This window comes from Hakea prostrata, chromosome 1, assembly GCF_041222555.1.
Source record: "Hakea prostrata isolate BN-2017 chromosome 1, UWA_Hpros_2, whole genome shotgun sequence".
NCBI lineage: Eukaryota > Viridiplantae > Streptophyta > Magnoliopsida > Proteales > Proteaceae > Hakea > Hakea prostrata.
This window is the reverse complement of record NC_142600.1, coordinates 23136658-23154266: the sequence shown is the minus strand read 5'-3', so window position 1 is coordinate 23154266 and position 17609 is coordinate 23136658. Positions and strand designations below refer to the sequence as shown.

Below are 17609 nucleotides of genomic sequence, written 5' to 3'. Positions count from 1 at the left end.
GATGGGGTTGGGGATGGAAAAGAGATGAGTTAGGGTTAGGAGTGGGGAAAAGGTAATCCGTAGCCTAGAGGAGGGGGGAAAAGAAAGGTTCAATGGAGACGAGAGAAGGGCGTGGGTAGGGGCAGGGATGGGTGTGTGTACTTGTTTGTTAGGAGGGAAGAGAGTTTGAGGAATTGCAGCAAACTCAGAGAGCACCAAGCAGCCGCTGGCTTCCTCCTTGGAAACCCTGCAACTCTAATCAATTCACCTTCAACAATATTTATTCAATAATTCATGTGTTGTCTTGTTACAAGTGTGGGCTTAAAGGTATAGCCTTATTGCCCTACATAGAAGGATTCAGAAGACGACTCAAAATTAGAAAACAAATCAAAATAGGACTTCTACTTTACTTATGACCCCCATTCTACTAAGGACACTCACTTATCCCAACCTAACATGATTCAAATTACATCACAAGAAAGGACCAGTCTCCAGTCTCCAGTCTCCAGTAGAATTTGGAATACACAGAAGTAACCCTTTTCTAAGTAGGATTCCTAACTACACTAGGAATCTTTCATAACTTGACCAAAACTAAATCAAATACCAAAATAAAAATGGAGCTGGAAACCTACTAACCTGCTGAATCCAACTAAACATACTTGGACTTGTTCAGGACAGTCCAAATTACCAAATTGCCCCTCAGTGCAATTTTCCTTCAGTGCTGTATGGTGTGGCTAGCCACCCTAGGTCCTGTTTCAACCCTTGGTATTAGAATGGCCCTGGATCTGGTTCACACCACAGTGACCATATGACCAAGCTTGCTTTTTATTCCATTACTTACATTTTAACATTTGGATAGGACGGAATCTCAAAATGTTAACTCCCAAATCTTGGTCTGTCCTACATTTGGGATGTTATCCTTTTCAGAACTACTTGTCCGTGACCCCTATAAGAAGTGTCAATTCTCGTAGACCTCTTGGGGCCTCCCAGCTCGCCCACCAAACTGGAGCAAAGATGCGGCATCGCAATCTTGTAACTGTTCTTTACTTTGGCTTTTTAAACTTAAACGTGTTCTGTGTTTTTTCTTTCAACACTTCTTTTCATGGATCCCTTGAATCCATTTTCCTTTTGGTAAAGAATTTTCCTTCACTCACGAAAAGCATCTTCTTTCTAAATTATCACAAGAAAGAGAAAACTAAATTGTGGAGTTTACAAAACTCTGATTGATTTACTAACTACAGAAAGAGTCAAATAGTAGTCAACAAAACTCAGTTGTCAGGAAAATTTAACTCCATGAAATAAGTTTGCAAATTATTTTTTTTATTTTGTCCCCTGCATTTTCTCTTCGAATACAAGTTACTCCACACCTTGGAGCACAACTTTTTTAATCCCAACAATCCATTACCTAGCAGACTTAAGATAGTCCCACAAGAACAGGAAGGTTGTTATATCACAATATAAGAAAAATGAAGAAACCCACCCCGCGAAAAGCATAGAAACTTAAAGCTAAGAAAAGAGGGCAGCAGAAAGACATTCGCAAAGTAAATTACCTGAAGATATGGGCAAGCACAAAAATTTCTACTGTCCTCCGGCCAAGTTCTGTCAGACGTCTTTCATCTCGCTCAATGGAATCTTTGTTCAAGTCTTCTCCCAGACTCCCATCCTGGACATAATTTATGTAAATATTGTTTGTTATAAATTCTGCACTCTTTGATGCATTATAACTAGAAATAACAAAATTTCTCCCCCTTCCAGTGTTGGAATTAATCACTTACCTTTGTACGATTTTGAGGGCCCTTCTCATCTTTTGGAGGCAAAGGCTCCAACGCAGCCCTTTCAAGTAGCAGCAAGACATCACCACCTAAAACAAATGTGTCTTCCTCTACCCGCACAATAGGAGCTGGGGCTTCTTCATTTTCTGATTGATTTCCTCTCCCTTCATTGCTCTTGCTCTGACCCTCAAGAGCCTTCAAACCACTATAGAGTGAATCCATCACTAACGTGGAGGTAACTTCCTTTTCTATGAAAAAATGCTTCACAACAATCTTTAAGATCATGTCAGTTTTCTCCTTGGACATGCGACACCTTGTATCATGGTCAATTCCTAACCAGAAAGCACAGAAGCTGCAACCATCGGAAAAAAGGGCATCCCCTTGTTAAAGAACAAATAAAAAGATACTAAGGTTAGATCAACTAATTAGCTATGGGCAACTAAGAAGCGCAACAGAATGGAAAGTTTCAGTGTGCAAATAAATTGCAAATGTACCAACAACAATATTAATGCAAATTAGAACTAATTGGAACAGCTGAATACCAATCACTAGAACATAAGACTACAATCACAGGAAGATCTCCAACATGATAAGGATATTGAGATCTCCACACTGAGAGTCCAATCTGAAAGATGAAGTCTGCATGATGTAAAAGATGCACATTTTAGAGAATATGGTCACAGGAACGTTTACTCCCTTTGGAAAATTCAAAAGGTCATTCATAAGTTTCAAAAGCAAAACACATTTTGTAGTTCACAAGATATTCCCCCAAGTTAATATATTATATATCTTCAGTTTCTAATACTAATAGTGACAAATAAAACCAAATCTCTTAAAATTGTTTAAGATAACAAACTCAGGCAGAGACATAATCTACCTTGACCATCTCACTTTGTCCTCAATCAACTTCCCAAGCTTGCTTCTCCTCTCTTCCACAAAACGCCGACAAATTTGCTCAACATTTGTCAGATATACTCGAATCAGTTCTCTCCTATACAAACAATCAAGGCAACGAAAAGGGCGATCTGCTCTCTCCCTGAGGTACAGAGAAAATAGAGGTCCATTTAGTATCAAATTGCCAAATTCCAGTTACAAGTCTGACATAAAATTGCATAGGACCTAATTAACTATAACAGTTAGCGTTGGGGTATCATGCATCCAACTTGCCCCATCATGGCATCAAGGTGAAAAGGCAACACAAAGGTACCAAAGGTGAGCATGATACTTCAGGTTGATTTGCTTCTTCTTCTTCTTCTTCTTTTTAAAAGAAGGTTTGTTTCCTGCATGTTCTATATTCTGTATCTGGTGCTTTGGTAAATGAGGCGACAGACCACCCAGGGCATCAAGGCCTACTTCTTGCATAAGGTGGTACCTGACAACTATGCTTGAAAGCCACCTCAAAAGGATGGATAAAAATTGAGGATGAAGTGCAATATTAAAGTCAAAGTTGGATCACGATATAGAGAGTAAGATCTTCATATGGTTTTTATTGACCAACAAAAGGCTTATGATAAAGCACATAGAGCATTAATTTTGCAAGTACTAGGGAAAAGAAATGTTGCAAGTAAATATGTGGACATAATTAAAAATATTTATGATGAATGAGTGACACGTGTAAGAACAATGGGGGGAAAGGTAGTGAAAGTCGATTGAGGTGGCACAGCCACATGCAATGGAAGCCTTGAAATGCCCTGCTTGGAGACTAACCCAAATCAAAGAAATTAGAAGAACTAGGTGCAGACCTAAAATAACCTTAAGAGAAGTGGTGAGAAAGGATATCCATAGCTCAGGCTTTGTATCATGTATGACCACAAATAGAGCTGACTGGAAGGCAACAATACATGTAGCCAACCCCATTTAGTTGGGAAAAGGCTTCTTCTTGTTGTTGTATAACGCATAATCCAAGACTCATTTCGAGGAAAACCATATTTTTTTTTATATTATGCATGTATCAATATATTTTCATTTGGATGTCCAAAAAACCAAAAATATTCAACCAAACTTCAATGATTCGATTAAAATTTTAAAAAAAAAATTCATTAATCAGCAGCAAAATCATATAAAACCAAGCAAAAAGCTATGATACATAGCTATAATAGTGGAAGGATACAAAGGAAGGTACCAGAATGAGACAAAAACAAGTTCTCAAACTTCATGAATCCCGGAAAAATAGATATAGGATTCGAGGGTTATACAGCAAATTTAATTTAAGAATGCTTAGAATATTAATGCACATAAGTAAATTTATTAAAGAAATTCAGTTGTTCCTTTTTGTGCATAACAAGATTACTCATTGAAATATCAACAAAATGGACAAATATCAGCCAACCATTGAATTTTTTAAGTACCTAATAACTTGGACTTGAGCCTTTATAATAAGAGTATCATCAACAACAAAACCATCTTGAACCTTTGACAACTCCATAAACTTTTTCCACCCCCAATCATGCTCTTTCTTCCAGAACCGGTGCAATGTATCTGCATATTTTCATAGCCATAAGCAATATTAATATCAAAACCATTCTTAGACAAGCAAGCGTGCAGAGATAAAGGAGGAAACAAAGAAGCTTCACTACAGAAACTACAATAAAAAGGAACAGACCAGAGTACTTAGATTTCTTTGGCTCTTTATTCACCACAGCTATTGTAAACTGAGCAAAATGACTCCAACCTGTCGTTGGAATGGAAAAGAAGTTATACAAGAACAGCTATCAAAGACAAAGAATAGTTGATTACCTAAATTATACAAGTCAAAAACTATATCAAACCTGGAAGAAGCTTATCATGATTAGCTACACAAAGAAACAAAGAAAGATGGTTGCAAACATCGCATCCTTGTGGGTAGATCAAAATATACCTGCAAATACAATTTTTAGAAATCCAATCAATATTGAAAATGAAGCAATATCTGCATCTTTGTGGGCTTCAATCACCAGCAATGAGAGATTAAGAACCAAATGACCAGCAAACAAAAAAACTTAAAGCAGCTTTTTCTTTCTAGACAAATTTTTACATGCTTTGTGGGCTCAAAGAGAAGTGTCATGTATTGATAAGGACATAATGAAAACATGCCCTCCACGAAAATCAACATATGCCATACAGATAGAACTACATAATTTAATCCATGAAATAATCAAATAAAGTCAAGCAGGAAATGCATGCTGATAGTTGTCTATTTTTTTTTTAATTTGAATTATGATTATTGAGCTCCCAAGAATTATGCTATACTTTTGCATGGTAATTGTCACAGCATAACTGCAGAATTATAACTTACTACATCATATATGACATGATAGCCCTCAGTGCTTCAGCCAACAGCATATCAGCTAATGACTATGATGTACCATATACCACAAAATTGACCCCTCTTTCCTTCACCAACACAAGGGGTTAATGACAGAAAGAGTTGGAAGATACATGTCACACAGAAAAAGGATGATAATGGGAATTAGGGAAGCTGCAGCCCAAGTACTTCATATCCAACATGTCTATTTTTCTTCTCCTCCATCCTACTACACAATTTTCTCTTCAATGTTATGTCCAGCTATGCTTGCAGTTGCAGATGTGCCCACAAATATGCAATATGCCAGCCAGCACCAAAATGTAGATCGCCTTCATTTAGAGTCTTCACTACAAATCATCATTATAATTTCGATTAAAAATTGTGATGCACATCCTCAAGACTTTTTCAGATTAGGAGACAGAAGCAAGTGAGACACTTCACATTTAAACACCAAAAGCCTATAGCCTAACTGCCTAAGTCACAACCTCACCATGTGCAGATCTATATAAGATTAATAAGAAAAATAATTGAGGTATAGGAAGAACTAAAAGCCTTATCACACTATCAGATATTCAGTCTCCATGGCATCTGATGTATTTAAGATTGCCCAAGTTGGCCTATTCAGCCTCAAAGACTTCATAGAGCCCCATTGTTGGGTTTAAGGACTATAGGCTTCTTAGTTTTGAATTGAGCTCCATGGTTTCACCAACAAAACTTGAACACTGCATTGGATACTTCACTAAAATTATGGTTAGCATTAACAGTTTTCAGAAGTGAAGGTGATGGAATTTTAGGGTTTTATTTGGACCAGCTTGGGATCAAGTGGAGAGGGTTGTTCAACCCAAACTTCAGTGAATTTTGATGCCACGTTAAGGGCTGGAGACGGATTAGGGACTTAAGAGTTTTAGAATGGGGTTTAGGGTTGATAGAATCTAGAGTTTCAACAAAGGAAATGGCAGCAAGATGGACCAAATGTAGGCTGTGATGTGGGTGTACTATTGGCTAAATCAGAGTGGCTTCTAATGGTGGATTTGGACTGTGGAGGGGTTCTGGTAAACTAAAGTTTCCAAAAACAAAATAGTCGGAGCTAGGTGTTGGGATTTAAGAGAGTTTAGAAGTAGGAATGGGGAATAGGGATCAACACTTGCAGAGCTGTGTTTCAGGACTGGGCAGTGGATAATCAATGGTTTGGACTTTGGATGCTTGCGGTTGAACCTGAACTTTAGTAGTGTTGTTCTCCAAACTAATGAGGAGGGAGTTTGACTGAAGGACCTCCCAAACTTCACAACATCAAGGGGTCAACTGGATATATATACCAATTCCACAGCAGTTCAAACACTAAATTAGATATTCTCAAAGGAAAGAAGAAAGGCGATAGTTGCTTGCAGAGAAAAAAAATTACTATTTTAGGTTTTCTCAGCTACACATTGGGGAATAACTATAATGAGGTCCCGGGCTTTAATCCTATATAATCCAAAAGCAATTTAAAGCTAAAGACAAATTATTAACCTCCATGCAAAAACTGGGCAGGGTTTAAAATACCTAAAAATTAAAAACACGTAGAATTTAAGAAAAACAACCAAATGATTAAAAACTACCACGTACATAAAAACATTTGAAAATAGCTAACTGTAAAATACTAGCTTTACATTCTTCTTCTTGTTCTTCTAGCAGATGTAGCATCAGATCACGTGATTAGTCTGCATTAGTGTCATTTACCCAACACTATAAAGGGCAACTACTGATTCTAATAATATGGTAAGTTAGAAATTTCTCATACATAGTTGAAATGACATTCCGCTTAAAATGATCGAATGAATATTGCATTTCACACAATTTGCTTGCAAGAACATTAAAATTATCCATCAAAAGTTGCATTCCACACAATTAGCTTGCAAGAACATTACATATTTGTATCCAAAACTCCACTACCGAATTGACCTGCTGATTGATACAAAACACAACGATCCCAAATGCAAAGGTGCAAGGAACTCACTGACATAACCAAAAGACAAACTATTCATCGAGGGAGGTAAGGAAATGAAAAGCAATATAAGACTTACAACATAAAGTTCAAGCAAAAGAACATGTATAAGAATGAAATAAACCAAATATATAATAGAACCCCGTACCATTTGTAACCGCCAACCTCAAATGCATTACTTCGAAGCTCTCTTTTGTTGATCTGTGAAAAATTCTCTATCTTCCATGTAAATTTTCCATATAGCTCAGACGGTTTTGGCCCTATATACATGCATGGAACTATGGAAGTGAGATTGACTCAGCAAAAATTTCATCCAAATGATAGTTTAAATAATATGATGAAAAAACAGCAGAGGCATTTATTTTGTTCTTTTTCGTGAATTATCATTACCGAACCCCAAGAAGAGGAAGAAGAAATGGTAAAGAGGAGGGGATAGGGATATCACTCGCTAGAGGGAAGGATAATTCTCTCAAGTCACCCAGCTAATTTGAGTTAGCAAAACTGGCATCGAGATCAAATTCTTAACCATTGTAGGAGTCAGTAGTCAGCAACACCAAATTTGTAGCAACTAGCAACGTCCCAGTTGAAAACAATCATAACCACATCAACCATCAGTTAAGCAATAGAAAAGATATTGGTGTTACAGTGAGTAAAATGAGTGGTAGAGAATATCAACTTCAAGCAAATCATAAGGAAGGCAAGTAGTAATCTCCACAAAGAAGAAAGATAAAACTGCAGCATAATCACTGGGAATCATGATGATCCTGTTGCTGAAAACTACAACTAACAGAAAATTACTCCAATGACCCCTCATTTGTGCTACAAACAGGAAACAAAATAATCCAGGTGGGACCAGCAAAGAATCACTCCTCATCATGTGGAAGCAGTAACCATTACTATAAAATAACAATAAAATCAAAAGTTAAGAACAGTAGCAATTGCGTGAATAGCAACAAATCGAAGTAGAAGCAGCTCTAACCACAAGACTCATTCACAATAAAAACAGACATCCTAGCTGTACAACCAAATCATAGCAGGGCAAAAGCACAATCTTTGGAAATTGAACCACGAACGGTAAGAGCCTGAGAGGGAGGAGGGAAGGGGCTGGGTCACAGTGAGGACTTAGTACTTACATGAGGGTGCAGGAATTCAGGGTGGTTCTTCAAACTACAGCTGTTCAGCAGAAAATTATCTCTTCTAAAGCTGCTGCAAGTCCTCTCAAGGGAACCCCCAGACTCCATCAGTTGCTCCTTCAACTCTCAATCAATTTTACTAATCATGAATTCTGTTGATTGCAATATCATTAGGCATATTTATAGCCTTTAGAAGGAATTCACACTAGGACTCTAATTTAGAAAACAATTCAAACTAAACTCCTATTTGACAAAGGACTCTTACTCACACAGGGATTCTTTCATATGTCACTCTAGAAGGGTCCAAATTGAAATCTAAGAGTAGATGTGGAATCCTTGTAAGAAAACTAGAGGACTCCTCTACAACTTAGGAATCCTGACCTAACAAGCACTCTTCAATAACTTAACAAATAAGGACTCAAACTCAAAAACAAAAGTAGATCTAGGGTCCCACGAACATACTAGACCCAACTAAACCCTAAATAGACTTTAACTGAAATAGTGCAAAATTATAAAATAACCCTGCTGGTAAGAGAGGGCCGTAGGGTTTGGGGAACCAACCCTAGGCCCTGTTTCAGCAGTGGATCTAGTTCACATCAATTTTCCCCTTCTTGAAAATATTCATCTCCAATGAATGAGGAGTCTTCTTCTAGACATCATGTGCTCTTGGAATTTGGCTTGATTCACCAATATTGGACTTTCTCTTAGCTTCCTTGGGTGGGACCATGAGAACTTGTTGTCTAGGGTTCAAGTCCTTCTGATTAGTCCGGAAGGCTTGCTTCTTCTTGGCTTCTTCTGGTAGTTTTAGAGGCAAAAGCACAACTCTTTGTCATCTGTGTTCAAATACATACTTGTTTTCTCTGAATGTGATGGTGACATTGTTGTCAAACACAAGAATGATACTAGAAAGCTTTATGGGGACTATGTCGCTGGTCGCACTAGATTGCATCAGAATAGGAGTGGAGAGTCACTTGCACTAGGTACCGAGATGTTACCTCAAGTCTGGCACTGTTGAGGAGGGAAACCTTGTAAGGTTGAGGGTGTTTCTTTGTTTAGAGTCCAGCTCACTTGACGAAGCTTTAAAAGACTACATTAACATTGTTGCCACTGTCCATGATGGTTTATGCTAATAATCCTCCTCCTCTAAGTCCGGTGAGGAAGATGCTACCGCATTTACAGTCTTCTCCTTCAGTGACTAAGATTTTAGACATTATGTTCAGGTGTGATCCTGGTCTATTGTAATCCTCTTGGAACTCCTCTTGTAGTTATCCTTCTAATGGAGGATAGACTACCTCTTTTGGAATCTGCTAGTCGGTGTAGAATACCTTAACTCCCCCCTTTCTCTTAAGACACTCTCCTAAAAAGTCTATCATGATAGTGGAAACATTCACCTGGATTGTTGCTGAAGACAGGGGCTCTACAGTCTGCTCTGGGTGAATTCGATCCTCTGGAAGGGACTGCAGTAGAGGGAGTGTAAGGATTGGTGGTGGTGGTAGGGTCCTTTCAGAAGTCCTGGCCACTTTGCTTCTTCTAAGCTAGTAGGGTTTCCGCATTCAGGGCTTTGTCATAGATCTCTAAGGTCTAGTATGTCTATCACAACTACGGCCACCCGTATATATCACATTTCATCAAGTCATGGTCTACAATTTGCTTTCCAGAGTCCTTGTCCTTGAGGCAAAAGAGTCAAATTGCTGAATGAAATCGCCAATTGATATGGCACCCTGTTTCAAAATATGGAATTGTTCCTACAACCGGGTTTCATAGTGCTCTAGATGATATCTCTCAACCCCGTCAGATCTGGTTCCAAATGTTAAGCTCTCTAACCTCATAGTACAATTCTCTCTCCATAGTATTCCACCAATCCCTAGCAGCAGCCCCAACAAATTTAGCCTTGGCTAGTCTCATCTTTCTATCCTCTGACCGGTCATACCAATCAAAATAATCATCCAGGGCAGCTCTCCAGTCATAAAAAACTTGGGGGCCTAGGGATTCATAAGTACTTTCAATTCAAGTTTTACCTTATGGTGGTCTGCTCCCTTCTATGGTTTTGGTCCCCATTGAAATAGGAATGACTGTGCTCCTCCAACGTAAGGGGGTGTCTGCTAGTGGCCTCTTCCACGGGGTAGTTCTCTGCGTCATACCTATCATAGATAAAATGTCATACCTAGATTCCTAAGTATAACCATTCTTATCCCTCTTCCATGTATCCTCCAACTAGTGAATCATCCCTATATCTATGTGGCTCGCTAGTCTCTCCATGGCGGGGTAATACAATATGGGATTGAACTCTTGGGGGTGAGGGACGGGTGTGCTTCTTTGTGTGGCTTTTCTAGGTGAGCCACTCTATTTGTCAGGCCCTATACTTGTGTTGCAAGGCCTTGTAGTAGTGCTAGCATCTCAGCCTGGGTCTTCTATACGTTCCCAAGATGTCTGGCTACAGATGGTTCGTCCATAGATTTGATACCAAATTGATCTGAACCAGGATCTAGGGTTCAATAGATTGATGCAAAGCCCTAGATCTAGGTCCACTCTTAGGATCCTCTTCCAAAGAATCAACAATTAATTAAGGTTATAGCACCCTACACTAGGGTTTAGAGTCTAGGGTTTCGTAACCCAAGACTGAACCTTGTTGTCTCATTAATTATTAATTTCAGAATTGGATATTCGAGTTTGGGTTTTGGAATCAGGGTTTCCAGGGTTTTGATGAGGACAAGAGTTAGGTCAAGTGTTTAAGGAGTGATGGGAATGCTAATCCTTAAAGGGTTTAAAATTTGGTTAATTAGTTAAGGAGTTTTAGGTAATTGAAGTTTTTAGGGTAAAGGTTTCCTAATGGAGAACATGAATTGCAGAAATTTTTAGGTTTTAGTTGAAGAAAAAGGATGGGGTTGGATCAAGAGTAACAAGGGCATGTGGATGGTAGCCCTCAAAGGGTGAGAGTGGGGTTTAGGAAACATGGAAGAATTCGGATTGGGTAAAATTCTACTGTTACACATTCTGGAATTTCCAGAACCACTGGAAGTAATAAAGAAAGAAAGAAAGAAAGAGTGCTGTATTGTTGGTCTATGCCTCTATGGCTGGTGAAGGGACGGGGATGGAATTAGGGTTGGGGGAGGAACAGAGGCTGCCGCAGGGTTTGGGAAGGGATAGGGATGGCTGGGATACCAATGTAGGGTTAGGGAGGGCCAGGGATGGCTTGCCGATGAGAGGGAGAAGGGAGAAGAGAGAAGAGGGTCGGTGGGGGTGGGGGCATAGTACTTACTTGAGGATGCAGGAATTCAGGATTCTTCTTTAAACTTCACCAGAAAATTCTCTCTTCTAAAGCTGCTGCAAGTCCCTTCTAGGGAACAAACGACTCCATCAGTTGTTCCTTCAACTCAATCAATTTTATTAATCAGAGACTCTGTTGATTACAATATCATGAGGCTTATTTATAGCCTTTAGAAGGAACTCACACCTAGACTCTAATTTAGAGAACGCTTCAAACTAAAACTCCTATTTGACTACGGACTCTTACTCAAACAAGGATTCTTTCATCTCTCACTCTAGAAGAGTTCATGTTTTGAAATCTAAGAGTAGATATGGAATCCTTGCAAGAAGTATTATTCAAAGATAGAAAAAGGGGGGGGTCTAGACTCTAGAGTTCACATTTTGAAATCTCAGAGTAGATATGGAATCCTTGCCAGAAGTATTATTCAAAAATAGAAGAGGGGAGGGGGAACCAACACGCACGCACACTAGAGGACTCCTCTACACCTAAAGAATCTTGACCTAGCAAGGACTCTTCAAACATACTTGACCCAACTAAACCCTAAGTAGACTTAACCGACATAGTGCAAAATTCCAAAAATACCCCTGCTGGTACTAGAGGGCCATAGGGTTTGGGGAAGCAACCTAGGCCCTGGATCTGGTTCACATCACCAGGATGTCCAAGGGAGTACTTGGTCAGTAATTAAGTATAATGCAAGAGAATTACTAATATAGACAAAGGTAGAAGGGACACATAGAACCAAATCAAAACAGGGATAAATGAGACTAAGGGGAGTAAGGGCAGGCATTAAAGGAAAGTTGAATGAATAAAACTAAAACCTGAGATACATTGTGGAGGGGAAGAAAAGGTTATGTCATCTTCAAGACTTCAACCTCTTGGCGGTAAGGAAAAACCAGCCTAAGCATAGATGTTTAATCCAATGGAACGTTCAAACTCAGGGAGAGATTAACATTTCAATGCTCCATTGATTCTAGTCAAAAATATCTTGAACCAAAAGCTGGAGATCTTCTTAAATTTTTGACCAGCAAGTTCTAATGAAGCAATGAATTTCATATCTGGTTTCAGATCAAAAAATGAATAAGGCAGGACCTCAGGGGAATGATATCCAAAGGATTGAAGAACTGTCCCCAGAAAGTAAGTTGTCACCCACAATTTGGCCAGACAGGCTGAAATATCCCAAGAGTTCTAACAAGTCTTTCCTAAAGAGATTCCAATAGATCTACGCAAGCATAACAGTAAGTAAAGATAATTGAAAGAGAAGTGCAGCAGTTAAAGGAAGCAAGGAGAGAAGAAGACTAAGTATACCTGAGAAAGGGGTTTTAGATTTGAATAGAAGCAACAAATACCTATGGGCAAGAGATATCATGATCGATGAGGAATCTGAAGGTTGATCTTAAACCTTTAGGTTGACCACACTAAAATCAGCAGAAGACACAAGTGAGTTCAGAGGTCTGAAAGCCCTCACGTGAATAGAAGATCCTCCTTTTTTTCTTTCTCTTCCAGGTAGGTTCCCAAATCAAAAGATCAAATGGGTAAAAGGAACTTGTTAGTGCTGTCACCTGTACTCAGTCTACCATCAACCTTCTCAAAAAGAGCAGCTGAATACTCAGCCACAGCCAAGAATACAGATACTACACCAAGTGCCACAAAAAAGGAGACAAGTTCACATATAGAAGAAACACAAACACAATTCACATGTCCCTTAAATCGCCTTAATGACCAGATACTAAGTGCTACCAAGAGGCAATCAGATTGTATTTTGTCTAGACAATTGAAAAACAACCACAAGTGCATCTTCCAAAGCCTGAAAAAGAAAAGTTGACTTTATAGATATGGTAAGCAATAAGTAAAACATCCAGTTACAAGTAATTAAACACTTGTCAGGTACACTCCGTTCAGGCTACAGCCTACAGGATACATAGAGGAATACGGAAAGAACAATTCAGATGTTAAAGAAGCATACCACAATCATCATCATCGTCAGTGTCCCAGTACGGGGGTGAAGTAGACGGGGTTCCATTTTCAACCTGCTCAGAGGACCGCCATTCTGCCAGAGCTTCCCCAGATTGGCAACGGTGTCCACTTGAAATCCCCTCTGAAGACCTTCCAGCTCCATATTCTTCGCTCACACTCCCAGCCATGACCCAGTCGGAAAAAATTTATCCCTTCGCAATCCTTCAGCTGTGCCCTTCAGGAAATAACAATTAACATACTATCGGCATACTCGAAAAACACCAAATTCGGTGCAAATAAAAAACATGCAAAATCTAGTAGACCATCTTCATAATTCACAAAACCCAATAAACAGAAGTATCACCGATATGTCCATCATTTCGGCTGGGAGAAAAGCAAATAGGGCGGGGAATAAGCGCTCGAGAAGGTAATCCCAATAAACGGGAGACATTAGACATGTTCTTCTTTGAATTAAATTCGTCTGACAGTAGAACAGAACCCCTAAACATCCCCATTAACAGATTGAAGACCAACGGCGACAAGTTATGAAAGACAAGATAAAGACACATTTTTGAGAGGCAGCAACAAAAGGAACCCATTCGCCACAACTCCCAGAAGTAAGAACCGACAATCCGGGTACATAAAACACATTCAGACAGATACTGAATTCATTGAAGTCCACCTCGAGGATGAAAACCATAAACGGTAATAACAAAATTTTCCAAAAGCTATTAATTCCATGCAACCTCAATCCAATAGGCTCTATAAACCTCCACCGTCAAAAATCTAATCAATAGGGAATCCCCTAAACCCTAACCAAACCCAATCGATTCAAAAGCTTGTAGATGAATCGACTGATGATACCAATACCAGAATCGATGAGGAAAACACAGGTTCTACCAAAACAAAATCCCATACCTGTAATGCAGTATAGAGCTCGTAAATAGCTAACAGAAGCCGTTTTCTCCCCTTCTCAGACGAGAAAACAGAGAAGGGAAACAAAAGATTTGGGTCGGAGGGCAGCAGAGCGAAGACGAAAAAATAAAATAGTTGTAATCACAACACGGGGGTATGCATACAGGGTTCTCTCTCCTCTGGTACTAATTAGAAGCTAATCCGGAAGCGGATATAAATTTGCAATGTTTCGTGTCACGTTGAGGTGTGAAGTATTCAAGCGTCACGACACAGATACACTTTCAAACCGAAGTATCGAACTTCTCTGTTAATTTCCTTTCGTTTCGGCCAAAAAGGTCATTTCCGTTCGACCGCTTAGGATTTGAACCAGAAGAACGTTCGACCGCTTAGGATTTGAACCAGAAGAATGACATTTTGCATTTTATTTTTTATTTTTTTAATGAAAATTTTATTTATTGAAAGAAAAACCGGCGGAACAGCTTAGGGCCTGTTTGGTTACATGGGTTTGGAGATTTCAAATATCGAGAGATTTCAAATTTATAGATTCCAAATTTTGGGTCTAATTTATATTACGTTTGGTTATTGAATATGTAGATGATTTGTGGATCTTTCGTGATGTCAAATGTTTAGTGTTTTATAGGAGAGATCCGGATTTCCCCCCCCTAAATCTATCCGTTTTTAATGAAAGATGAATCTCAGATTTCATGATTCAGAGTTTTCCAACCAACGGGTATATCGCATTCATGAATCTAGAGTTTGCCGGATCTGTACCAAACAGGCCCTTAGGCAACCCGAGTGCACAACTCCTAAAGCCAATGAATGGAAGTAAGTCAAACCGCACACGAGATCGACAAGGCCCTCATTGCAAGAGCATCCGCAACTACATTTATCGCTTTTGTAATAAAGCTAAAAGAATAAGAGAGGAACGTTGAACATAACTCCCTAGTATCCTACACTAGATGAGCTAAGTTGGGGGAGGCGAGATAGTAACATTGTTTATATACTGGACAAGTGGTTTACAATCTAACTTGACCATAAGATGATTATAGTCTTCTGAAAGTGCGAACATCAATCTAGTTCTCATAGCAAGTGCTCCTCCTTCCTCCACTGAGTTGCATAACACCGGTTTATAAACTACCTACAAAATATCAGCTATATGATTCTACAGTACATAGCCAACACCACCTTTGCCAGTTTCTTTGCACCAAGACACATCTGAGTTCAACTTCTTGTTGATTTCATTCGTTCTTAACATTATCTGCCACTTCCATGCCTCCTGATTTATTCACTTCCTCAAATTCAGCATGTGCTCGTTGAGCTACTTCAATAATTTATATTGGAGTAGTTTGTTTTTTCCCAAATATCATTTCATTTATTGCAATCCATAGATGCGAAACAATAAAGAAACACAAATAGAGTATTGATTTGCTTACCCCCTTTTCTTTTTCTTTAATCATAATGAATCTATTCCACCAAGCAGCGAAAAATTATTACAGCCGTTGGCGCGCCCCTTTAGAGTAAGTAAAGCATGGTAGTGCAGTAGTTTGATTGCTGGGTAAGGAGTGCTATCGCACGTGGTTGGAAAGGACTCAAAAGGGATCAAGAACCGGAGTGCAAAGCGGAAAGGGATTGACTTGGTTCACTGATAGTCTCGCTCGCGTATCACCCGCTGGCAAATCGGCCGCTCTTCCCTTTCCCTCTGGATTGTGGTTCATCCCTCACCTCATCTACGACCACCCTCGCTCGTGTACACGAGCCCTCTCTATTCAATAATGCTTTCTTTACTCGACTTGTCTATATGGTCCTACTGTATATGGACTCGACTCGCACTAGTGACGCTATGCATAGCACATATCCGAAAGCGCAGATGGATGCTTTTTGCTCCAATTATTTATCCACTATGTCGCTAAGGGGACCCCTTAGGTAGAATGTATGTAACTGAGCTACCAAATCATACCTGTTTCGCAATTGGACACTGAAAAACAATGTGGTCCATAGTTTCAAGACTACTCCCACAATGAAAGCATGAAGGGTCAACTTGAATTTCCTTCTAGCCAACTCTTCACTAGTTGCTACGCCTCGTGCACATGCTCTTCAAATTAAATTCATAATATTTGGCAGCGTCTGGCAGCACCAAATATTTATCCATACAATATCTTCAACTTGTCTCTGTCTTTTAGGTGTGCTTAGTTGATTTTCTAGCTTTTCCTCCTCGAGACTCTTTAATAGGTGATATTTGATTTACTTGATAAAACTCCACTTTTGTTGCCCCCCCCCCCCCAACTATCTCCATTTTGCATTGTCTAATCGCTTTTTTTGCATAATATCTTTGATATTGTCCATCTTCTTTATTGAATTAGTAGCAAAATTAGTTAGAAGATTATTCCAATATCAAATTGTTGGTACTTTCAGGGCATATTTTATGATCATAATATCTTTGATATTGTCCATCTTCTTTAGTTTGAATTTTTGGAATGAAATTTAGATACCAAAAATATAGTTAGAAGGTTCAAACACGTGATAGTATGGGTGAACGGTCACCTCATATCCAAATTCCGTTTTTAGTGTAAAATGTGACTTCATTCATGAACTAGGGATCCCAAAAAATCTCCCATTTGGGAATCCTAGGTTTGAAATCTCGGTTAAAAGAATGATAATAAAAGTTCATAAGAGCATTTTGTTCATAAAAATAATGATGGGAGATTATTTTTTCTTCGGCTTTGTTTTCTCTATTTGAAATTAGGGTTTCATCCTCTTTTTATGATAAATCTGAATATTATTTGGGCCTCAAACAATCAAGGTTCCCTTGCCCTCCTAGCAACGCAATAGTATTGTGTGATGTTTCAATCCTATGAAGGGTTTTATTTTCACCACTTAATTGGCATGATATATTACACGTGCATATGCACACCGGCCTTATTTTCACCACTTTATCAAGTATTGTAATCTCTTTTTTTATTTGGTTATGTTGACCTCTACTTGTTGCTTCCCTAATACTATGTTCTTTGTGGGCATGATATATTACACGTGCATATGCACGTTGGCCTAATTTTATTAAAATATTTATGAAATACAATATTCAATATAACAAGGGCATTATTGATTGTATCTGCAATTATAGATGTAGAGCATATTACGTCAGATGTTGCACCTATTGATGTCCATGAGCCTCTTGTCGCCAATGCTCTTATCCAGATTATTATGGGAGCCCCACCCCGGAGATCCATTAGGGAGAGGAGATCAATTGCACCACCATACTACATGGTATACTTGAGTGAGCATGACTATGACACCAGCATTGTGATTGATTCAGTTACCTATT

At 38.9% G+C, this 17609-nt stretch overlaps 1 protein-coding gene across 5 annotated transcripts in view; it reads right to left on the bottom strand.

The window, feature by feature from the left end:
- Positions 1-14474, bottom strand: part of LOC149028342 (TNF receptor-associated factor homolog 1a-like) — a 49616-nt gene extending 35142 nt beyond the window's left edge. For 2 of the 5 annotated variants that reach the window (XM_089135958.1, XM_089135970.1), the window contains exons 1-9: positions 14291-14474; positions 13383-13600; positions 7167-7296; positions 4520-4608; positions 4354-4422; positions 4100-4229; positions 2629-2787; positions 1755-2103; positions 1530-1642 (exon numbers count right to left, since the gene is read on the bottom strand). In XM_089135958.1, the coding sequence (XP_088992084.1) occupies positions 1530-1642; positions 1755-2103; positions 2629-2787; positions 4100-4229; positions 4354-4422; positions 4520-4608; positions 7167-7296; positions 13383-13560 (1217 nt within the window). In that variant the 5' untranslated portion in view covers positions 13561-13600; positions 14291-14474. Of the gene's footprint in view, positions 1-1529; positions 1643-1754; positions 2104-2628; positions 2788-4099; positions 4230-4353; positions 4423-4519; positions 4609-7166; positions 7297-13382; positions 13608-14290 lie in introns of all 5 variants that reach the window. The other 3 variants (XM_089135966.1, XM_089135972.1, XM_089135963.1) reach the window with 2 other exon arrangements.
- Positions 14475-17609: the final 3135 nt, after the last annotated feature.